General features: G+C 48.4%; 1 protein-coding gene across 11 annotated transcripts in view; it reads left to right on the forward strand.

The window, feature by feature from the left end:
• LOC100116393 (syntaxin-binding protein 5) overlaps positions 1-24,300 on the forward strand; it is a 55,136-nt gene that overhangs the window by 17,450 nt on the left and 13,386 nt on the right. For 4 of the 11 annotated variants that reach the window (XM_031924591.2, XM_031924592.2, XM_032597585.1 and 1 more), the window contains exons 7-19: positions 1,510-1,692; positions 2,385-2,519; positions 5,119-5,182; positions 6,514-6,718; positions 6,929-7,004; positions 7,864-8,018; positions 8,617-8,908; positions 9,097-9,340; positions 9,821-10,062; positions 10,704-10,896; positions 17,761-17,913; positions 18,764-19,430; positions 21,123-21,203. In XM_031924591.2, the coding sequence (XP_031780451.1) occupies positions 1,510-1,692; positions 2,385-2,519; positions 5,119-5,182; positions 6,514-6,718; positions 6,929-7,004; positions 7,864-8,018; positions 8,617-8,908; positions 9,097-9,340; positions 9,821-10,062; positions 10,704-10,896; positions 17,761-17,913; positions 18,764-19,430; positions 21,123-21,203 (2,690 nt within the window). Of the gene's footprint in view, positions 1-1,509; positions 1,693-2,384; positions 2,520-5,118; positions 5,183-6,513; positions 6,719-6,928; positions 7,005-7,863; positions 8,019-8,616; positions 8,909-9,096; positions 9,341-9,820; positions 10,063-10,703; positions 10,897-15,284; positions 15,319-17,760; positions 17,914-18,763; positions 19,431-21,122; positions 21,204-22,112; positions 22,156-24,300 lie in introns of all 11 variants that reach the window. The other 7 variants (XM_031924593.2, XM_031924594.2, XM_031924598.2 and 4 more) reach the window with 5 other exon arrangements.

Genomic DNA, 24,300 nt, shown 5'->3' on the forward strand with positions numbered 1-24,300 from the left:
TCGCGTTTTTGTACGTTTTGATGGAAGAACTTTGTACTTGGGCGTTTACTTGGACAAAAGTGTTCTCGAATCCACGATTTTAAATGCAGGCCCACTCGAAATGATCAGCGAACCGATTCAAGTTCGCGATTCCTGTGGGTATGGGCTTTATAATTTACATGTTTACGCGTTAATGACTGAAATAAGATTAATTAGCAGCGAACTCGCCTCTTTGGAGCAGCAGTTAATAAAACTGATTTTTCGCCCATCATAATTAGTCTCGGTTGAATTTGGTTTATTAAATTTAATTAACGGCGTTCAAGGCTATCTAGCCGAACGAGCCAGCCGAAAGTGTGCGAGAGCGCGCGATGATAAGAATGTGCCGAGAGAGCTGTGAGCGTTGACATGACGCTTCGAGTGGCAATGAAAAATCCAGTCTCCGGCAACGATTGCCCCCCGAGGCATAAATATCCGCAGCTGGATTCCTATCGCCGTGATGTCAGGCGCGCCTCTACCGGATTCGGAACGATGATGTAACGCCTCGTGCGAGTTCGCTCATCGAGAAAGCCAATTATCCCAGCCGGCGAGTGTAACTCTCCCTCGGTGGGGCAGTGGCGCGTAATTTTCAACGGCTAAAATTCCCCGGCCGCGGAAATGGAAAACGAGGAGAATGGGCCGAAGACGCCGACCGAGTAAAAAAGATGGACAGCCGTGGGATAAGTGAGCGCGACAGATAGCTCGGAGGGGGTTAAGTGGCCGGGGCCGCGCGGGAATCTAATAAGGTCGCTTTTCTCCGGCCGCGAGATTTAATTGATTCGATTGACTGCGCTGGCTCCGGTGATGGATTTCAGCGGCTCGTGCGCCTCGAGAGCCGAGAATCGGCGTTGCTGTTTATTATACGCGATGAAAACGTTTATTGCTGAATGTTTAAACGCGCTCTGGAGTTGCAACAGTGCAAATGAAATTTCAGTCGGCGCAATTGAAAACTCTGAAGCGCCTTTTGTATTCCTCGACTCTGGCTGAAATCCATCTCTTAATTAAAACCGGCCGCATCCACACGTCCGTCCGGGGAAGAATCGTTATTTTCGCCGATGAAAAATCGAAGCGTCCGCACACACGGACAATGATGAGATTTTTAATTACGCCGGAGTTTTACACAACTGCCTCGCCGAGGCCAATCCCCATTCGGACGGCAGTAGCGTGTATAAGCCCAATTGCGTCGGTTTTTTGCTCTCCGCGACAACGCCGCGTATAGCAGAGAATGAGGGGCAGCACAGTTAATCGAAGCGTTTTTCGCTGTTGAAGAGGGCGAATCAGGGGTGTGTATATGTAGCGCTGGCCTTTTTCCTCTCACCCGCGGATACACGCGATTAAAAGTTTTTCGCAGCTCGGGGCTTCTAGAATGTCGAACGTTTGAATTAGCAGGCAGGTAATCCCAAAGTTTATAATCAACCGCGGTAAAATATGAGGCGCAGAATTAGGCGCGTTTTGTGTAAGACATTTTCCTTAACAGCAAGAATGCGAGTGCAGATTGGGCAGGCCGGGGGTGGACGTGCACGTGAAGCACGACGGCGGCTGCGCGGTGACGCAGCTGCAGTTCCTCGTGAACGAGGGCGCCCTCGTATCCGCCACCGAGGACGACACCCTTCACCTATGGAATTTTCGCCAGAAAATACCGCAAGTAGTTCAGAGCCTCAAGTTTCAGCGAGAAAGGTGAGGCCGAGCTCCGGCTATATATGTCTTTTGATATGCACACATATATAACTCGGGCGAATTTCGCCGCGTCAAAGGAGCCTTCGTTAATTGAAATTTGCTCTCTCGCCATATAAAGTCTGCTCTTAATTTCGGGCTTTTTTCGAGGAGGCTCCTCGTTCATAGCCGCGGAGAGGTCTTACGCGCGAAGCTCGCCGTCGAGAGCCAATCTGATAGTGCCGCCGCTGGAGGCAGAACAACAAAGCGGGAAAATTGAAAATGACGATTTAACTTTGACAAGCGGTACGTGCAGGCTCTCTGCGAATTCATAATTAATTCTGGCTGCCGCCTCGCCCCTAGAGCAGGATAATTGAAAGAATATAAGATTGTATCTTTCGAGCTCGGAAAATCCTGCAGCCGCGGGAGTATTGTATAGTTATCGAGTGAAAACGCGTATGGAATGAGCAGGCCCAGTGAAAGGTGTCACTTGCACCCTTTCTGGCTTTCAGCCATCGCTACGTATCTCACTCTCACGGCATGAGGTCAAGGTCACTGGGTCAGGGGAATATAAGTTGGCACCTTTTTCTCGCAGCTGCCGCTGCCGCAGGCGCGCTTATGTGCTTCTGCATGCGTATGGACGCGAGCCGGGTCCTATCCGAATTTCGTCGTACTTACACACCGTCACGAGTTGTTGTTGTTGTTTTCTGTTGCAGAATAACCTGCATGCACCTGCCGTTGCAGAGCAAGTGGCTGTACGTCGGCACCGAGCGGGGCAACATACACGTCCTCCACATCGAGACTTTCGTATTGTCGGGCTACGTTATCAACTGGAACAAGGCCATCGAAGTGTGAGTTCTCCTGCATCGTCACAGCCGACTGGAGATATACAGCTGTGGATGGAGCGCGCGCGCGCGCGCGAGTTGAGAAAGTGCAGGGGGAGAGAGAGAGAGAGAGAGAGAGAGAGAGATAGATCGGCGCCCGGATAAAAAGCCAGAGAGAGAGAGCTTTGGGGAGCTTTATTTTGCGAGCCGTCAAGCCGGGTCACGCTACACGTGTTCCTTTCTATTTTTATGGGCAATAACCGCGCGCTGCACAAAGATGTTATTGCGCCGCCGCTGGCGAGCCGGTATAAAACTTTTTGCGAGCCCAGCAAGAGAGAGAGGGAGAGAGAGCTACGCTTTTCGCCTTCCCGCAATGTCTGCTCGGCTGTTAAATAAAAAACTCGCGGGTGTCACCTTTTCGGACTGACGCTGCATCCATTCCGAATGAATTGACGCTCAGCCAGTCAGGAGCTTTCGGGCAGCGATATTTCAGCGCCATGTACGCGAAGGGGAATTAGCGTAAAGATACGCGGCGATACCGCAGCCTCGCTCCGCTGTAATTACGTCCGCGACTCTGACTTCTTCGGACGACCAGCTGGAAAGAGAATTATCTGTATCTCGATACTTGGCTTATTAGCGCGCTGGATCTAGATCGAGCGGCACATAGTGGAGGCCCGGGCTCGAACGCGCCACGCTCGAATAAAAATTCAGCTCGTTGTGCGTAATATTTTCATTAATTCCGCACGCGCGTTTCTAATTGGACAATTTTTAATTAAATTCCGTCCCTTGCATTCCATTGCTTTTATTAAAAAGTCGGAGCTGCGACTTGTCTCTTTCTGCCTCAGAGTCCCGAGATCCGCCGAAAGCCGCGGATCGAAGCAGAAATTGAATAAGACAGCTCAGAGCGATCCTCGCTAACAAGCGCGCGTATTTCAGGAAACGGCTCGCGGAAACACCGCCACGAAAGTGAGAAAATAACGGGTGTAGAGTACACGAGGAACTTTCGTCGCCTCGCCGCGAACGGCTCCTGGAAATATCGGGTTCATTCGTTTCTGAGCTCCCGAAACTTTGGCCGCCGTCGCTCTCCGCAGCAGCGAGAGTCGGCGCGAAAAGCGATGGACTGACTGCTTCGAGGGGCGTCGACGAGATTGATTGATTATTCGAATTCGCGTCTTTTTCCGCGCGCGCGCGCGCGCGGGCGAGCTTGTTTGATAAATATGTATACGGCTTTCTTTCTCTCCTCGAGGGCGTCCCTGAACTTTCGTCAAATCGAGTTTCGCGTTTGCTCGCGCTATTTCTGACTGCCTCGCACCTTTATCCGCGAGAAGGGCTCGAATTTCACGTAGAAGCAGAAACGCAAACGCGCCGTGTAATTAATCAACGCGCGAGTTACGTGTGGCAAACGCGCACCTGTACCGTTCGATTCGGCAAACGTCAGAGGCAAAAGACTGTAATCCCAAGCCCGACTGACGCGCGCGTAACGAGTTATCGACGTTTTTCTTATCAAACGGAATGCTTCCAAAGCAATGACTGGAGCAATTTACTTTTCGGCCGGCCGCCCCGACGAAAATCATCCCTGACACGCGGGGCTCCTCTATTATTCACTCGACTGCAGCGGCGTGAAGTATGATCGGGGAACGAAGCAATCGCCGCACCGGACAGAAGAGCAAAACAATTGCCGAGAGAAAAGGCCCGAGAGGACTCGTTATCTCGGCGAGGCGAACAAAGCGGAGAAAAAGAAGGAGCGGAAGCTACCCCTGGCAAAGCGAGTTTATCGGTGGAATTACCAGGAAATCCCGTTCGGTTTGCATTTTTCTCGCGGGAAAGTTCAAAAACTCGCTCGCCGCAGAACAACAGCCGTTCTTGCTCTCTGTGCGCGCTATCTTCAGCTAGTCGACGCGGGGGGCGAGAAAGCCCGTTGTTCGGCCAAGCCGATTAGAAGTTCCAAGACAATGGTTAGCCGCCGAGCCGAGGCTGCGCTCGGGTGCGTTTTCCCGAACACGAATACACGCGTTTACACGGCTCTCTCTCTCTCTCTCTCTACGACAAAAGCCGAGTGATAAAATTGAGCGAAACGCGCTTGGCCTGCGGTGCGCATCCCGAGCTCTCTGGATTAGTCCGTTTATTGCTCGGCTCGCGACGTCTTTGAAAATACGGCCCGTCGGCAATGCGATTTCCTCGAATAACGAGATCCAATGACGAAATAACTGCGCCTCCGAAATTTCGATTGGCCGCCATCAACTGTCATGATCCGACGAGCCGCAGCGGCTAATACAGACCGCGCGCAGAGTTATTTTCTCTCTCCCGGCCCCCGCGGGCACACGTGCGCGAATTCACGGGCGAACGCTCGCCGACGGCCCTCTCAAAGCCGCGCGCGTCTCTTTGTTGCGATGCACCTCCTCGGCTCTTTTTTTTTTATTGCCGATGCATTGCGCTCGGTACGTTTTGAATAACGGGTCGGACATTCTGCAGGCGCAATTAGCGCGTACATCGGTAGCCCGAGGACACTTGCCCACATCAGACGGCCTGCAGCCTTCGCCCGTGATTAATGCTTCATTTTGTTTGCCTACGCGACTATTATACATCGGAGCGGCTAATGAATGTATCTTGTTGCGGCTGTTGGCAGCTCGAGGAAGACGCATCCAGGCCCGGTCGTGCACCTGAGCGATAATCCCTTGGACCTAAGCAAGGTACGTACAGCAGGACTATTCTCCTATACCGAGGATGCCCGCGCCTCTGCCGCCGCTGATAATCGATGGCGTGCGCTGCGTGTCTATTGATTTTTCGGCCGTGGGAAACGTAGTATAGGTATAGCTGCGGTAAATTCCGATGAACCGCACACGTCATTCCTGCATTATACACGCGGCCCTTGGGAGTCGGGGCCGAAGCGAGTTACCCAGAAGTTGCGTATCAGGGATGCGACGTGTACTAGCCGCTGAGAAGCTGTCGAGCTTGACGGGGATTTTTTTGTTGAAAAATTCTTCGAACGCGCGCGCGCGCGCGCGCGCTCACTAATGCAAAGTCTTTTGCCGAGTGCATGTACCTACGGCATTTCAGCGCTAAATTTTTCAACTAAAACTTCCTCCAGTCCGGTCTCTTTTTCTCTCATTGCCATTTCCGCTGGAAAACTAGTTTCCTTCCTGCAGACGGAGCGCCGGGCGCTCCCGGGTCACAAAAATAGAGGAAACGAAAAACGACAACATTTATCCGATGGAATTTTACCTTTTTCAACGCGTCCGCGAATTTCCCGGCTAAATAAAAACTCGAGGAGGACGCGTGCGCGCATCAGTATACAACGAAACGAATTACACCGTCCCTGCGTTAATCTATTTTTCGTATGCGCGCGACGCGATGTCTCGGCCCCCTTCTTATTTTGGGCTAGGGAAATCCGATATTCCAGCGCTGCAATATCGTTTATCAATACGAAAAAATGCCTTCTTATCGGGATTTATCGCGCTCCTCGCACTTTTCGTTTGGGTCTCGCGACGACGACGAGGACGACGCGATCGGAAAACCCATCAGTCCGCGGGATCTTAAGCCTTTCTATTGCGGCAGCGTTAGCCATTATGTGCGCACGTCTCGTATAGCAATCTCGAGGTTTGTACTTTGTAGTACGACTCGGGATTTTCAGGGATAAGGCCGAGGCTTTTAAATCGATTATTATTGGCTTTGAACGTCTGGGGCAAACTTTGCTCCGGGATTAGCTGGCACGTGTGTCGCTCCTGGGCATATCTTTCGCCTGCAGCGTCGCGCGGCGAAACTCTCCCAAGCTAGGCGAAAGCTCGTAGCCCCCGACTATGCCGAATCATCTCGACTATCTTTCGAGCGCGTTCGCGAGAGCCGGAGTGAATAATCAGCGAATTTCAAAGTGCGTCGATGCGCAACGAACGGCTGTATAGTATAGGTATATAAAAATCGAAATCGCTGACCCGAAAGCGGGCCGCGCAAAGAACGCGCATCCGTAATGCGGCTAGGGTGTGCACCGAGTACGGGCCTTGAGTATTTATCGCCTCGGGCGCAGATGCTGATAGGCTACGAGTCGGGCCAAATCGTAATCTGGGACCTGAAGACCAAGGCCGCGGAGTTTCGATGGCAGAGCGACGAGCCGCTCAGGTCAATATCTTGGCACCACGAAGGCAAGCAATTTATGTGCAGTCACACCGACGGCTCCCTCAGCACGTGGCTCGTTCGACAGCCGAAGCCCATTAATGTCACGCATCCTCACGGTGAGTACTGCTGCTGATCTACGCCTTTCTTATTTTCTTATTCCTCCGCCAGCTTGGCCCGGAGAGAGCGAGCGAGAGGGAGCAAGTGCGTTGTACCAGGCTCCTTGGCTGAATTGGATTTTTCAGAGCTGCAGTCGAGCCGATCAAAACTCCCTCTCGCTCTCTTTCTCGCCCTGTTCCCCGTACTCACTTGGATTTTTCCGTCGACAGCGAAAAACACGAAGGACGGCAAGCCGGAGCCGTGCAAAGCCATTCAGAAAGTCGAGTGGAAGCTCTCCCGATCGGGGTAAGTCTCGGCGGCACCAGCCCTTTTGCACTGCGGATGAAAAATTCATTTTTATTTATCGCCTCGAGCCGAGCCGCAGCCGTGCGCATCAAGTGGCCTGTGCTCCGGCGCCCCCGTTTGGCGAACTGTTGCAAAGCTCTCGCGATTATCGGCTGGGGTAATGCGCAAGCTCTCGGCTCTAGAGCCTGTTTTGGCCAGGAGCTGCGAGAAAGCAATTTTCGAAGCGAAGGCACTCGAGACGAGAGCAGGAGCTATGAAACGCAAACTCGGCAAAAGATTCGCGAAGAAATAAAATAAGATGAATCGCTCGCTCAATCCCGCAGAGGCCGCCATGACGGATGCGCCTCTTTAAAAAGCTCTACGGCCGCGATGAACTTGGAGCGTTCGTTTCGCGAGTCAGCACAAAGACTTTTTGTTCGCGAGCATTGTTTCACGCTTGAATTCCGCCCTGGCGGCACGGGGTGGGGCGGGGGGGGGGGGGGCGATTTCACGCTCAGCCGGGCCTCTCTCCCTCCGACTTCGGGACGAGAGATTTCCAAGCTTTTCGACAAGTGCTGTTTGTTATGATTATACAGAAAATCAAGCCGGAGAGTCGCGACAGAGATGGAGGAAATCGTGAATAAAAGTACGCTAGGAAATGATTTAATCTCGAATTTCTCACGACCCGCGCGCAAAAGAATGCATAAAATCGAGGAAAAGTTCAAAGCCGAATAAAGTTGGCTTCCCCCTAGCCGAGAGGCTCGCTCGAGAGCACATCGTTCGCGCGCGGCGCGAGTCGTCGACGAGCACCACTCGTGTATATTACAAGGAAAAGCGGAAAAGCGGAAAAGCGCCGGCCTGAACTTGCTGTCACTTGCAGGGAGGCGTACGTGATATTTTCCGGAGGATTGGCTTACGACACGACCGGCAGAACGCCCAGCATCACCGTCATCCAGGGCAAGACGACGACGGTTTTGGAAATGGAGCACAACGTTGTTGACTTTATCACGCTCTGCGACAGCCCCTGGACCAGCGGTATGTGCAAAGGTGTCAACCCCCTCCCCGACAGACGTGCACGCTCGTAGTCGTAGGGAAATTTCGAGGCGCCTCTCTGTCTCTCTTCCTCGGCCAATCGACCGAAAAGGGCGTATTATTGCAGGAGAGCATATTTTGGGAACAACCCGGGCTACTACAGTCGAATGCAACGCATAAATAAAGCCGCGGAAATTCACGCGCCTGCGCGATATTATCCAGCCCGGTTGCTAGTTTAACGATTTCCGACAATGTGCGCGCGGCTATATAGTGCGCCAGAGTACGCAATTAAACAAGCTCGCATTAAATTCGCTGCGGAGATAGAGCCAGCAAATAGAGCCAGCAGATTCTCAAAAAGTCAGCAAATCGCACGGGATGAACCTCGTAAAATTTTAAATTCGAAAATTTGGCTTCTCCGACTCGCGCCTCCAAGACAAAGGGTATACCCACGGGCTTCCGCCGAAATCGCGTTGGAATATTCATTGCTCTGACCGATTTGAATACCGCGAACGCGTCGGCGTAGCGTACGTAACTCCCGTGGCCAGGAGGGATCCAATGCGATCAAGGGTTTCATTGGGCTTGCGCGGCCGGACTGGCGCAGACTTCCAGGACCCGTACGCGGTGGTGGTGCTGCTGCAGAACGACCTCGTGGTGATCGACCTGCTGACCTCGGGCTTCCCCTGCTTCGAGAATCCCTACCCCATGGACCTGCACGAGTCGCCGGTCACCTGCTGCGCCTACTTCGCCGACTGCCCGGGCGATCTCGTGCCGGCCTTCTACTCGGTCGGCTCCAAGAGCCAGAAGAAGACGGGCTTCAGCGAGAAGGAGTGGCCGGTCAGCGGTGGCGAGTGGAGCCCCAACTCCAGCGGCTACAACGAGATCATTCTCACGGGGTGAGCTACGGCCAGCCTATTGATTCTCCTAACTCGATCTCTTTTATTCGCCCGGCTTTGCTTAAGAGCTCCGGCTCCTTTTTCCCCATCGGGCCGAGCCAATTATCCGAAGATCGAAAATGCCTCCGGGCGAATTCATTGATTGGTTAATTGATAACAGTGAACATTTCGCACCTCTCTCCGCACAGGCACGCCGACGGCAGCATTAAGTTCTGGGACGCCTCGGCCGGCACGCTGCAGGTGCTCTACAAGCTCAAGACGGCCAAGCTGTTCGAGAAGAGCCGGACGCGCAGCCTGGACAACGACGAGGATCCCCTGGCGATCCAGCTGATATTCCTCTGCCCCGAGAGCCGCAAGCTCGCGATCGTCGGGGCCGGCAGGCACGTCGTGCTCTTCAAGTTCAAGAAAGTCGAGAGCATGTCCGAAGTAGTGGTCAGTACGTCGCACCTCGCGACTTTCGATATTTTCTAATAACGACTCCAACTCCGCTGCGACGGAGCGTAAAATCGAGTTATCGCGCGGTTTACGATTTTCCACCCAGAAAAGCTTCCCTATTTCGCCATTCCGTCGCGCTGTCCCCCCTTTTCGAGCAGCCAGCCGAGCTATCTGTCTTCCTCCCCAGCTACGCGACGACTCGGATTTTCGCCGACTTGCTCGTACCTCTATAGTGCGCACGAATGCGAGCCTCGATTGATCCAATGCAGGCGAAACGTTTTATTCGTCTGTCATTCGACTGCGAGCCTTTATTCGAAGATTTATTCGAAAATTGCATTAAAAGGAGGAAATTATGACCCGCTGAAAAAAGTGCCATCGAAGTTTGCGCGCGGCGAAGAAGGCGACGATCGCTTTGTCAATTAGGAAACTCGGCGGCGCCGAGCATTCTACTCTATTAACTCGATAACCGCTCTCCAGACGCTGAAGGTAATGCTGGCCGACCCGTCGAAGGACACCGAGCGCTCGCCCGACTTCGACTTCTCCAACACGAGCGACGATCCCGAGGCGAACTTCGAGAAGAACCAGCCGCTCAAGGTGAAGACCGGCCTGCAGAAGCGCGCCGCCGGCTTCCAGGCGACCCTCGTCTGCCTCACCCACGGACCCAACGGCGAGCTTCCCGAGAGCATCACCGCCCTCAGCTTGAACTCGTCCTACGGACTGTGAGTACACGTCGCTGCACCGTCCTTATTGCCTACATACGGTTATTATCCTCTCCGCTTTCTTCGCCATCGCTCGATGCGGCTGGAGTTTGTTTATTCCTTCGCTGCTGTCCAGTCAGTCAAATTTAAACGAAGGGCCGTACAAATTACCGCGAGCTCGTGAATCCGTTGAAGCTCGATGCGTGTAACGAGTTTAAGAGCTTAATATACGGCAACGAGAGAGAGAGAGAGAGAGAGAGAGAGTTTTATTTCGTTGATTGAATTTTAAACTGGAAGAACGGAAAGTGCGGGAGCCGGGCATTTGTTTTCGGACGAGAGTTTTTTTAAACATTCTCTCCTGCATTCATCCCTCGGAAAGCTTTCGCGCTTTTTGTTTTCAGCGCGAGCGTGAAAGCCTCCGCGTTTCGAAAAATTCATTGTTTTGGCGAAATGTATATACTCGAAGATCGAGCTTTCGTCGCGCTGGATGTCGGGGAACAAAGAGGCTCTGCGCTTTTTTCCCCTCAAAACTGGGAACAACGACTAGAGCTTATATAAGTTTCATCCTATAACTCGAAAAATTAAATAAAGCCTAAAAAATTAAGAAAAGAAAAAACTCGCTATACAACGCTCTTACGCTCTGCTGTACTGCACTACAAAAGACTGGCCTACGGCAACGACACGGGCCTCGTGGTGGTCGACATCGTGCAGAAGGTCTCGCTGCTGGTGATGTGCACGTCGGACCTCGGGGGCAGTGGCGACCCCCAGCGCGCGCTCCGCAGCCCCAAGCGCCAAGAGGACGCAGCCGCGAAGCGCGACGCCGACGACAAGGCCAGGAGTCCGAGCATAGATCAGGTAAAATGCCTCCACTGTCTCTCTTCTCTCTTCTTACTCAGTCTATATCTATCTCTATCTCGCTCACACTTTGACACACACACACACACACGCCAACACTGCGGAAAAAGAAGGCTCCGCGCACTACACCACACCCACCCACCCACACACACACACACACACGCGCGCGCGCAGCTCCTTCTGTATAATCTCTATACATCTCGAATGACCCCCTTTGCCGTTTTTTCTGTCTCCATGTCACCCAACACGTCCCCCGGCCTTTTTCCCGACGACTGCGCGACGACCCTTTTTCTGTCTCTCTTTCTCTCCCTACATCACCATCACCAGCAGCACCACCACCACTGCTACTGTTACTACTGCCACTACTTTTTCTCGTACTCGCACAGTACGGAATACACGGCCTGATGTACAGTTTACTCTAGCGCGCAGCCATCCCCCGAGCGACGTCTCTCTTCTCTCACAGTAGTTACAGTTTCCTCTCGATGCTCGCAAGCCCAATGCCCGCGTACGATGATTTATATATTATTATATAAATAACGGGCCGTTACCACACTGGCCACTGCAACTAATGGCCCCATACACACTCTTTCCGCGTCAACTCAACACTAATCCCGTAGTTTAGCACGAAACTTTACTCTGATAAACTTTGATTTTAGCTGGCGCTCCAGTTTCTTTTTGTTTCATACTTTTGCGGAGAAGAAACTCTGCCCCCGCACTTGTTGTAAATATTATGATTTTGATGCTTCATTGGCCTGTCTCGGAGAATGCACGATCGTGGAAGGTGGCTTTTCCCCCGCGTAATTCGAAGCGTTAATAAGTCGCATTTTCGCTCTCATCAGAAATAAAAAGAGATCAAAGGATCGCGCTAGCCTCGTTGCAGACGCGGCATTTTTTTAATTAACCGTGGCTATCGCTCCAAGCATTGAGCTCCGCGCGTTTGCTTGCTCATCCCGCTGTAATGACGACTCTTCTTCTCGGCGCGTATGGGCTTTTCGTGTTTAATCTTCAGACAATCTGGCCGCTCTGTGCTCTTTTAATGCCGGCCCCGCGCTCGCCTACATTTCGCTATATTTGCACATTTTTCCTGTTTATTTTAATTCGCGCTCTCAGTGCGTTCTTGATGATTCGCCGCCTCGTCGAATATTAAACGCAATCTCCTGCAACCAGAGCCGCGGAGAGTTTGCATTAAAATGTTAATTATGTCTCTTTGACGCTGTATCTCACTTTGAAGTGCCGAAAGTTTTTAATTAGAAAAACGCTCTTTCAACGTGGCCACGCAGTGCCGTTCAATGAAGGTCGTCTCGAGAGCTTTTAGAGAAGCTCGAATCAGCGCGCTCTCGCATGAACTTGCGCGTTGACAAAGAATCGGCTCATTCAGATCGAAGCGCGAGTGGGACTGTGTGTGTGTGTGTGTAAAAAACTCCTTCTCCTCTATACCAAATAGTTCTGACCTACTTTCGCCGAGAGAGAAAAAAAACAAACTTCAACAAAATTCAAAATCAATACTTTCCGGCAATAAATTACCTTTATGAAATTTCGCTTAATTTTCCGTGCGATAAAAGTTCGGAATCACATATATTTTATACGCCGCATCGATATATCGCGAAATTGCAGGAGGTAAAGGCCACTTTTGCCTCGACGAGCAGTCCCCCGCTGTAAACCAGAAGCCGAGAAAAAATCCTTCGGCGTCGGCTTAACGGTCCAAATAACCCCTTCTCTCGTACAAAATGACATACCTTATCAAATGATCGATACACACGAACCCGTACTCCTTTCCCCCTGTACGACACCCCCGTCGATTATTCAAATGCTATTTTAATAGTTAGCCCAACCGAGGCTGAGCGCATTGATGTAACCTAACCTCGCACCCTCACCAACACACTACCACCCCCCACGACCCCTTTGTGATACACACCCCATATCGCCATTTTTATACGATAAAAGGCCAAAGTAATTTTTTTACTTTTATGAAATAATGTGTGCAAGATGAATAAAACAGAAGTACAAAAAATATGACAAAATAAGAGTAAAAGAATGCGGCATGAGTGGCAGACGATACGTTATGACGATACATATATGTATAAATAGTCAGAGTTTATATTCATTCTTATATACTCATGTGTACATATACCTATATGCGACAGAGTTCGACAATACATGAAACGCAAACGGGAGAAACAATAGCAAAACGCCTTAAAATGCAGGAGACGATTAGTTTTGTTTTAGAATAAATGTGAGACGACATTATTTCGATGCTCCCATCAGCTGACTCCTATTAGTTTCTTGTACTATAACTTGAGAGTATATATCTTTCCAGAGAAATCATGCTATTTTGCTTTCACGATATTTTATCGTTTTTGTTCCGTTTATTTATGTATAATTGATACACCTTATACATATATACAGAATAGAATAGATTTTATAGGCAAAGTTCCATTACCATGGATATGTGTACATACATAATCAAGCCGCTCGAATACGAAAAAAGTGCACAATTAAGAGAAAAAGAAGCGTGCTCTTTCGAGTGTACGGAAAGAATTCAAAGTTCTGAGATCGCTGTAGAATTGTTGCAGAAGAGAAAATAACTGTGTCATTCGTAGAGACTGTTGAGAAAGCAGACGAAAACGTAAACTCAAATCTCTTTGACTTTCCTGAGAATAGCTATGAATAAGGAATAGGAAAGTAGTTTTTTGTATAAAGCGTACGTTTAAAAGAAGTGCCATCCATTTGCTGAACAAAAGTGACAAATATTGAGAGCATGAATTTATTGCTTCGAAATTCGAGTATGGAACGTCATTGGCAACTGCGGGTCAATCTTGTCATTTTCCTTATCCCTCTCTTATACGGTCAGGAGTGTTTTACATGCTATAACTGAGAATATTGGTCGGAAATTCGGGACTTGTTTCGATGAAATTAACGTTGTTATATAAACGAGATAAATAATACATCGTACGCTGCATGGTACATGGTTTAGATTTAGTCGACATTTGTATACGTGAAATATTTCGTCTTACTATACTTGTGTTTTTCTTTAATTGTGAAACGTGTGCTTTTTTCTATTGTGTTTCTGTTTCTACTCTGAAAATTGGTGTGAGGTATTGGAAAGCGGAGTCGTTGTGATCTACATAGAACATTGTGCAGTATTTTTCATACTAATCGTTATTCGGTGTCTCTGCGCTGAGTCTTTAATTTGCATCCGAGTCCGAGAAAACTCATTTTTCGTACGTAGCCGCTCTCTTTTTCTATTTCTCTCCGTTTTTTCGCCTCTCTAAAAAATCTCAATCGTTCCGGGTATTTTTTCTATGTACATGTTTTCGAATACAAGAATCGAATGGATTGCACTTTTTATGTCGAATAACAGAAACAAGAAAAATCAATCGAAAGAGTCAATACTTTGTTCACTATTGATTTACACGGCCGCGAACAAAAAAGACGAAATTTGTCCCTCTTTTTTTGATAAAATGATGGATAATTGAACAGTGCATCGTAAAAATAAGTCTGGCCATGTTCACTCTGCTCGTATAAAGTGCACTGGAGGAAGAGTAGTGATGAACAATAATGTTGAATTAGGCATTCCTAGAAGGTAGTGTGTTTATCAGCTGAGGACGAACTTGACGTGACTGTGACTTATCGATGGAACAAGAGGTGGCAGCTACTTTCAAAATAATTTTTCAATACAACGCGAATAGATAAGAAGTGCTCATTTGCAACGACTTTCAGATCATAGATGCGCATACAGCAGTCAGCCATTAGTGGCTGACCTTTTACTCCCTTTCTTCTTTCTCTTTTTCGAAAATCGATGTTTAATATCCGAAAAATAGCTGCCATCTTTTCTCCTTCCCACATACCGGGGCATCATTTGTCGTCGCTTCGAATAGTTATCCTTCTGTGTGCATCCATCTGTGAACGTCAGGATACGATTGGCTGCTTTTTACTTTATTATTTTTTTACACATATCTCCAACGTTCGATGAGATTGGCTCTAGATATTTAATTTTGCTCATATCCCTATATCGGTGCATGCCCATATTAACATGAATACCTCACCGTCCTAATGCCGTGACAGAGTGTACATGTGTAAGAAAAAGCTGCTACATATTTTTTCATGATTTGCCTTACATTCTTCTAAATACGCAATATCCTCGCGTTGCGTTTGAAAGGTGTCGATGAAAATGAGATGATATTATTTGTCAGACCAAAATTATAGAACACAAAACATATGCATAAAAATAAAATACATGTGTACGGCCTTCTTGAAATTTGTTCATCAAACTGTTTGAGATTTATTTTGCGACCTTGTTCATTTTAATGTTAATAATAAAATATTGAAAAAGTTAAAGTTATGATTACTATAATTCGTATTTTCATCGCATGTCGCTCGAAATTTAGAGGAATACGAATGACGCCGAGAACAACGACAATGGTAACGGGAGATAGTATCAGGGAATGATTTTAGCAGCTATGCACGAGTTATATGCTTTTACCTGGAATTTGGCTTGTCGTTGTTTAACTTACTGTATGTTGTTCGTTTGTTGAAAAACGTTATGCCCGATTCCATCTGGATAGACTTGAAAAGCTGCGTTATATTCCGACCCAGAGTTGTTTATACCCTTCTATATGCCGTATGTTGCATGTTGATGTGTGTGTGTTTTTTTTTTCTAGTTCTGCATGCGCATCGTGCGTTTCAGTGATCGTGTTCGCATTATTCTGGACAATTCTTGATGTTACTGCTGATGCTAGTTTATTAAGATTTTTTTGCTACGGCCACGGAGCTCGATATCTCAAAATATTTTTGCTTTCTCGCACAGTCGAGCCCGGCAACATGGCATCGATTAATTCTCACGTGCGAAAATATTTTCTGATTTCTATAAATAAATATGAATTAAATCCTCAGCCATGATAATATTTGACAAAGAGTCAAGTGTATGCCGTTTAAACTGCAAACGTACGCGGGAACAATAAATACACGCTCCGATAGTCAAAATATATGCGAAATATTCGATAAACGGAGGCTTTATTTTTCCGATTAAACGATTATCGCTGATAAGATCAACGCGAATGCTTTTATCTGTTCAAGTGTAATTATTGAAATCGTGACAAATTTTTTCGAGTGAATAAAACTTCATCGTGAATTGCTGAAATCGATAATCCTTTACGGTCTGCTCGCGTGAAGTCAAATTGTTTATCATGCGCGATCGCTGTTAGAACAAAGAGTAAGCACGCGAGTTGAAGTGTTAAATTTACAGTAGCCACCCTCTGTGTTGTAGAAAAAAGCATAATATATTATATAATCGCCTTAAAGTCTCGTCGGAGCCTAGAGGAAATAACTCGGTGGTGTGTTGATGATTTCTATGAGCATCTTAGGCCATAAAGTATAGACTTTCGAGTGTAGGGGCATTTGATCGAATCTCACGTTGTGGCTGGAAAGTCTGTCGTTAGCTTCTTTAACGAGGGAAGAAAGCTTTTGGGAAGTGACAAGTGGCCTCGCATTTGCGATGACTTTCTGTATTATAGATCTATATATTATAGGATATCAAGTCGATGCGCGGAATACATAAGAAATAAAAAGATTGTCGATTGGATTGTTGCTTGCGGAGAGAGAAGCTGGAAAAATGACACTTCAATTTCAATGCCAGTGCGCATATCGGCTGGATGCAGGCAATTCTTTTTGTTTTTGAGTGCTACGATTTACGTAAACAATGTCGCAATTCTCCCAGGAATCGCTCGACGTCGTTGGCGTTTGTCATTTCGATGGAGAAATTGAATGTGAATTGCATCGAGAGATTCCCGAGTTGGGGACTCGTCAAGCTCTCAGCGTCTTGGAGCGTGTGAGATTCTCGAGTAATTATCATCGGCAAGAATGAGTTTGCTCACTTTTTGAGAATTAATCTCCGATGGTTGATAAGCGCCAAACTACCTGAAATTCAAGCTCTCTTCCTACTCTCTGCCACCCTCTTTGATGGAGATGACATGTACGACACACGTAATCTTTTGACCACACGCGGATCACACGTAAAACTCTCTCCTCTCTCTCTCTCTCTCTCACACACACTCACACACACACGCATAACCGTATCCAGATAAAACTTGTACTAACCGACTTCTTCTCCGTAGATCAGACGCAAGCGAGAATCGCGAACGGTCTACAAATTGCGTGGATCGCTTTTACGGATAAGATCAAACGTGCAATTAACTCGGATCCTCGTAAAACGAGCCCCCTCCCCACCATCCCCTGGCAGTGTCTCTCTCTTTTTCCAAATTTCAAACATCAGCTCGATGGCGCTGCCCGATAAGTCTTGCGCAGTAAAAAAGAAAGGAACAAATAGGAGGGAAGCGTGTGTACGTAGTCGTACAGCAAAGGAATGATCTTCCGTTGATTGCGATGCGTCGCTGGACGAGAGAGTCTTTAAATTTACGAGTAGCCCGGCGCACAGATCTGGCCGATACAGGCTGGCGGAGAGCTGCGAGTGGGTGAGAGTAGCGCGCGAAAGTAGGTTAGCGCCCCGAAAGGTACACACTCATACGTACACTCCGCGCCGACTGCAGGGCGAGATAGAGCCAGTGCCGAACGGCCGCAGGGATTTCGGCTCGAGATTAGGTAATCGCGTATATAGTCGTGGAGGATAAAAAATAACGAACAGGCGCTCGCGCGTTTCCCGCCCCTTCTCTATCTTTCACACACACACACCACACACACGCGCGCGCACACACACACACACACTCCCCATGATCGATCGCGCGATATCCCGAAATCACAACAGAGCGAGAGCCGAGTCGCCCTGGCTCCGATGCGTAAGCGGGAAAAATGAAAAAGGGGGAAGAATTAGCGGGAAGAGAGAAATGACGGCGTGAGATTCTTCTGCAGCAACAGCAGCAAGTAGCCGAGGAGAAGGACGGCGGAGGTAGCGGCGGAGGCGGTGGAGGCTTTGGATGGAAGAGCTTCAAGCTGAAGCGACAGCAAAGCAAGGCCGAGCTCAAGAGTAAGGCGACCACGCCGACGTCCACCTCCCAAGATGCGGTACTTGTGTTTTTTTTTGTTTTGTTTCTGCTTTTAAGTTTGTTAATTTTACTCCCTGTCTCTCTCTCTCTCTCTCTCTCTCTCTCTCTCTCTCTCTCTCTCTCTCTCTCTCTCTCTCCCCGTTTGGGTTGTGTTACTTTTCGGTTTGGCTATCTTTTGTCTCTCCCCTTTGTTCCCCCCTCGCGCTCCATCCCGCTCTTTCTTTTACGTTCTACTTGTGCCGTCCGTTGCATTTAGAGCAATTTTCGCAGCCTCGCGAGGTTTTTCTCCTCCCCCTCTAGCTCTAGCTCTTGCATTCTTTTTGTTCTGAATTCTCGCCGCTCCCTCCCTGTTTCCAGCTCTTCTCAAGCTTGGCAAGTCAGCGAAAGAACCTGGTGAAAAAGTTTCCCCCGCGAGCCTCTGTCGCATTCATAATCGAGGATTCAAGACTCGTACAAGAGCTGCGAAGCCTCGCGGGGAACGTTCTCACCAGGTTTCTCTTGCAAATTTCCGAGTCTCTCTCTCTCTCTCTCTCTCTCTCTCTCTCTCTGTCTATCTGTATTATTTTCAACCCCACACCCAGCCCGCACCCCCGAATCGAGCAAAGGGAGGTACCGATGTCGGCCAACGTATACCATCACCACCACCACCACCACCACCGCATAATATAGTAACCCTCCGCCAGACTAAAACCGAATTCGCCTGTTGTTTTCCGCTTTTGTTGAAAAAGAGAAAAGAGATCTAACCGAGCCCCGGTAACCCAGTGTGACCCGCCACCCCACCGAACCACTGATTAAAAAAGCAACGGAGAAACAGCTCGACATACGTAGGCAACAAAAGGCTGACCCGACCGCAACTCCCTGTGCTCTAGCATGCCAGCCTGCACATCGCCGCCAACAACAGCGTCGGCAGCCAGCAGCAGCAGCAGCAGCAGCAGCAGCAGCAGCAACAGAAATCGTCGAGTGATAACACAAGGACGTTGTCCCCAGTGCAAAGCATAGAGCTAGAGTCGCCGCAGTCGCCCGAAGCGCGCGAACCGGCGAACGACCGGGTGCCGGAAGTGGGCAGCCGAGCCTCGGACTTCCTGCGTCGCGCGACGAGCAACGACGCCGCGACCTGTCTGACGGCCGGCAGGTCTCGCAGCGAGGAGCAGCAGGACCAGCTGCACCGGCCGACGAATCTGGCGCTGAATAGCGAGGCCGCGGCCGCCGCCGCAGCAACAGCAGCAGCAGCAGCAGCAGCCGCCGCAGCGCCGATCAAGCCGCCGATGCGCTTCAAGCGGGTGGTCAAGAGCTTGCAGGCCAAGCGGGCCGAGGCCAAACGCGCCGAGGGCAGGCTGCTCTCGGTGCCCAACATTAAGTATCAGAAGGACTCGCCCAACGAGGCGGCCGGCGCTCAGGCGCTGCTCGCTGCCGGCCCCGCCGGCCCCGCCGACTCCGCGTCGACCTCGAGGTCTAGGAGCGACGCCTACTCCTCCTCGAGCGCGCACCACCGCAAGCACGCCGAGGACGCGAGCAGCAATTTCTTGAGAAGATTCAGTAAGTTTTGACAAAAGCTTCCATTAGATCATCATCAAATAGCGGAGTGTCATGTATTATGTCAGTCTATATTATACTACATTACTTACTATACACACACACACACGTTTGGGCATAATGGATCAGACTCAGTGAGATATATATTTCGTGCTAGCCACTTGTTCCACTCTTTTTTCATCTCTTCTCCGCGCGCGACACGCGTCGCCTACATTCGATCATTCATTTGGGCTTCTGGCAACCAGAAATCTGCTTGCTTTACACTCGCTCACTCAATCGAGCATCCTACTCGTCTGACAATCGAAGCTTCATTAAACTCATTCTCGCTGGGATGTGGCGGGCGGATTTTTTAACCTTTTGCATCACACGTACACGAGGATATATCTGACTGGTGAGAGGTGTAGCTGTACTAGAGACGCATGCCTTTAGATAATTCCGAGGACTTTGCGTCGGAATATATTGTGTCTGGTGTATTTTTTTTTTTTTTTTTCATTATCTCTGCAGTAAATTATACGTATACTACGTACCACTTACCCACAAACACTCTCGACTCGATTGTGCGGCGTACGCGTATATGCAGTGTTCACGAGCATCTCACGAGCGGATCGATCTGCAGCGGCGCAGCGCGTCCACACACATGCACACCAGCGAGTAGCGTAATCTCGATACCTGGCTTAGCACTTCCGTTCGTTTGCCCGGAGAAAGGGATATCGGCTTCGTTCGGTAAATTTCCGCGTACGGTCGGCTGTAGGGAGAGAGGCATCCACACACGGGGTTTACGGCTTGTGTGCGCGTGTGCGTGTGTTTATGTGTATGTATATGTGTCGCCACGCCGTCGACCTTGACCTTGAAGCGGGGATTCGATCACTTGGCGGGTTGGCTATTCTGCAGTGTGTGTGTGTGTGTGTGTGTGCGCGCGCGCGAGGGGGTTGAATCGTTCTCATTAACACGCGCCAGGCGGCTATATCGCCATTAACGGACGCTTATAACGTTCGATCACCGCGCAATATTATCTCTCTCTCTCTTTACGGCGATCTCACCTCATGACAATATTTCAAATCAGACTTCTTTGGCATATGTACACACAACACGATACTTCACTGGATGACATATACCGATGTTGTCGTGTATACTTATTTTTATATATATGAATACGATAACGATCACGATTCGTCACGCATTCGTGATATTATTATGTGCTCCCCCCCCCCCCCCAGTGCCCTCCACTGTTATTCTATGTTACGATCTGTCATACTCTGTTTTGTTTTTATGACACTTTGTGTGTGCGTGTATCTGTTTTTCTCGATGTGTACTTTGTCGATCGTATGTGAACAGACATGAATAGGAAACGATAAAAGGCCTAGGATGCTCGTAGACATTTTTTTATGTGTTATTGTGTATACAAGGTTTGAGTATGTACTCGGAGCGCGTGTAGATTCGCTGGCGAGGCGTCGAGCCGACCGACGGCCGATGGGTTTTCGTTGAAACGATCGAATTTTTGATGCCCTGCATCGTCAGCGGCGCAAAAGAGATATTGCAACAATTACGCGAAACCGCTCGCTCGCGTAATTTCCTCAAACAACACTTATTCTGCGGCCTTACATAGTGCGCACCGGCGAAAAAAATGACAGTATAAAGCTACTGTGTGGAACGGCGCCAGTGATTATCATTTTGTTGTTGTTGTTGAAATTGCAGTTATGTTCCTTGATCCAATCACGTGGGGGATGCATGGTGTCATGACATGGTTTTGGTTTTGTGGAACTTGTCTAATCAACTGTTCGTATTATGATCTTTTATTTATTCTGTTTGTTACATAATTAACGTTTTGTTTACTCGTTATTATTAGCCATCGCTTTTAACGTTGCTGTTGCCTACCAGTAGTCGTAGACATTTATCACTTTCAGTTCACCGATTTCTTCTTTTTTTTCCTCTGTTTCATATGATTTTCTTATTTTTGTTCATTTTTTCCCGTTTTGCGCGTGAATGTGCATAATTTTGCATTGTACATAGGCAACGGCTATCTTATCATTTCGTCTAGATATATGATTTTGGAGATTAATTTCATTTTAGTTTGTATCGCGCTAGAACATTTTTGATACTGGATTGCTGTATGTAATTTTGAGAATTGGATCGTTGGTTATGATTGGTAATTGGACCGTCAGAACGTTTTCGCGTCGCGCGAAGTGCAGAGTCTCGTATATTAGTCAGTCATGTTATACTATATGCAAACAACTGCGGAACGAATTGTGAATTATTATTCCGCGAATATAACGTATATTATCTACTAGAGGGTGTCTACCAGTAAACATTTGATTAACACAGTGAAAGTACACTTGAACCCGTGGCACGGCTAAACTTATCGATTCTGTAAAGAATAACTAAACTAGCTGTATAAAAGTGAAAAAAGCAAAAGTTAAAGAATAAAAGAGTAATAATAATAATAATAAAATCAGAAAGCTGCGTTGCACACGTAAAAATTCGTTAAAGTATTGAAAATGAGAATCGGTGAAGCCGGGGACGAAATTTATTGATCTTTCAACGGTATACACTTGAGCTAAAGGGGTCAAGAAGAGAACATCGTGCAATTAAGTTTTGATACAGCGAATAATATTCCAGTCACTTACGAACGACTCATCGAGAGTGGCAGATATAGAAAGAGAAGTCTCTACTTTAACGCTTTTTCAGGTTTTCAATTTCGCAGTCTACCCAGACGGCAAGTTTGATTCAGGTAAACGGTTCCCGCTGCTTTTTCTTTTTTCCTCCGAGTGCAAAGTACAGTGAAATTCGCAGCTCCTTTTTTTTCGACGATGATTCGTGCCAGATGGAGAATTTCAATGCTATAAAGAATCAATTTATGCAAGTTGCGCCAGTTCATTTTACTTTGCGCGCCCACTTCCGTGTTCCAACACCAGTACATCGGTACGAAATTCTGTTAAAAGCTTTTTCCGAAGTAATTGAGATGATGGTTTGTTTGTACTAGTGATAGTGGCATTGTGGAATAACAACAATACAATGGTCCTATTTGAGAGAAAACCCGAGAAGCTCACTTCCGAGAGCTCCTTAGCGTTTCTCTTAGTTTTGCGTGTTACATAAATGTGTTACATGATTTGAATTTGATTTGTACATAGTTCTTAGAGTAGTAATTTTTTTAGTTCCGTTTCAAGAGTCACGTATTCATTTGAGAACGCACTTTATACAAAAACTTGTTTATCAGCAGCGTCTTGAAGCTGTTTACTCTTGAACTGAACATGGATTTCCGTAGAAAGAGAAAAAACTTTGTAAACACAGCCATCGCTCGCATTTAGCAAAAACTCCGCGCGAAACACCAATCGTCGAACGGAGTTGACTGACTGCTATAAAAGACTCTGCATACAGGCGACGTAATTATACTGTTACATTTGTTTGAAGGTTAAAGAGAAGCGATAAACGAGACTTTAGACACAGTAGCAGCATTGAGACCGTACAGTAGATTTCTTATGCTCGTTTCGAACCTGAGCCAGAATAGAGTTTTCGGATTGTTTCCAACGACTGGCGTATACGTCGTTGATGGCTTGTACGAGGCGAGGCTCCGCTTCGTCACAGTACAGAGTACAACCCACGAAAGCATCTTCTCGTAGAGATTTGATTGAGAAATTCTGAAACGAAGGACTGCCAACTGGTAGAAAAGTTCATCGACCGGTTGCACGCAAAACTGTACACAAAACTTATTTTTAACGAACAAAAGAAACCGACGACAGAGAGTGGAGGACAGAGCGGAAAAGTTGTGAAGGCAGACAAAAATCGGCATTAACGAGGGTGTCCTTAGGACTATCGACGGTCCACTCTCGCAAGCACGCCTCTCTTTCTCTCGGGCTAATGACATACGAGGACTCCGGGGACTCTCTAATGCCTCTGGCCCTCCTTCGATCCTAGTTTTCGCTTCTCGCCGAAGTGAAAAAAGCCTCTCTCGCCTCCATAAATAACGATGAAATACAATTCACGCGAGAGACTCGAGAGCTCTTTTCTTCGGCAGATGTAATCTTTTTTCTCTTCCTCCTCCTCCTCCTCCGCCTCGCGCTCCTTCCCCCAGCCAGGAGATGGACTCCGCTGAGATCGATATGTGCCCGCCTATCGTCGTAGGGTTAGCTCGCCCTGCGAGAACTTCTCAGCGAGCGCGTTCCATCGATTTTATCAAATCAATTATTTTCCTCGGCCGCCCGTTTTTCATTCGCAGCGAGAGAAAGAGAGAGAGAGCGAGAATAATTGATTGGTTATGATCTGGGGAAAAAGTTGCGCAAGGCGAAGCGATGAATGCCTCGTTACTAATGTACGCGCGGCCGAGAGGGCTTCGGCTGGTTTTAAGAATTCAGCTGGATAACAACGAGCGCCAGGATCACTTATTCAGGCAGCCGAGCGCAGCACTATTTGCGTGAATAAGTGAGGGAAAAGCGGGGGATAAGGCCGGCTCTGCTGCTGCGCACTCATTGTAATCATCATTCGTTATATACGCGCCGAGTAAACTGCTTTATATACGAGTTCTGTAAAAGTGCGAGGATAACAGCCCGACCCGCATCATCGCCTATCTCGAATATTCATAGCGATATGAAGTGACGAGGTCGGGCTGTTGCGCCGCGCGCTTCGTTTGTTTCTGCGAGTATTGTAATTGTTCACTGATGTATTTTCATAGGTGATAATTTTCAGCAAATACGGCCCTCCCCCAGACCGTGTAAGCCGAGAGCACAATTAGGAAGAGCTAGGAGCCACCAGCAAAGTTTCCGTTTGCCTGTCTCCCCACCACCCCCCACCCCACCGCACCCCCTCTCTCCCTCTCTGGCCCACGGGCCTCACAGGTGTCCCGCAGACAAGCGTTTGACCAGTGTCCAGGAGTTACAGA

Source organism: Nasonia vitripennis, chromosome 2 (genome assembly GCF_009193385.2).
Source record: "Nasonia vitripennis strain AsymCx chromosome 2, Nvit_psr_1.1, whole genome shotgun sequence".
NCBI lineage: Eukaryota > Metazoa > Arthropoda > Insecta > Hymenoptera > Pteromalidae > Nasonia > Nasonia vitripennis.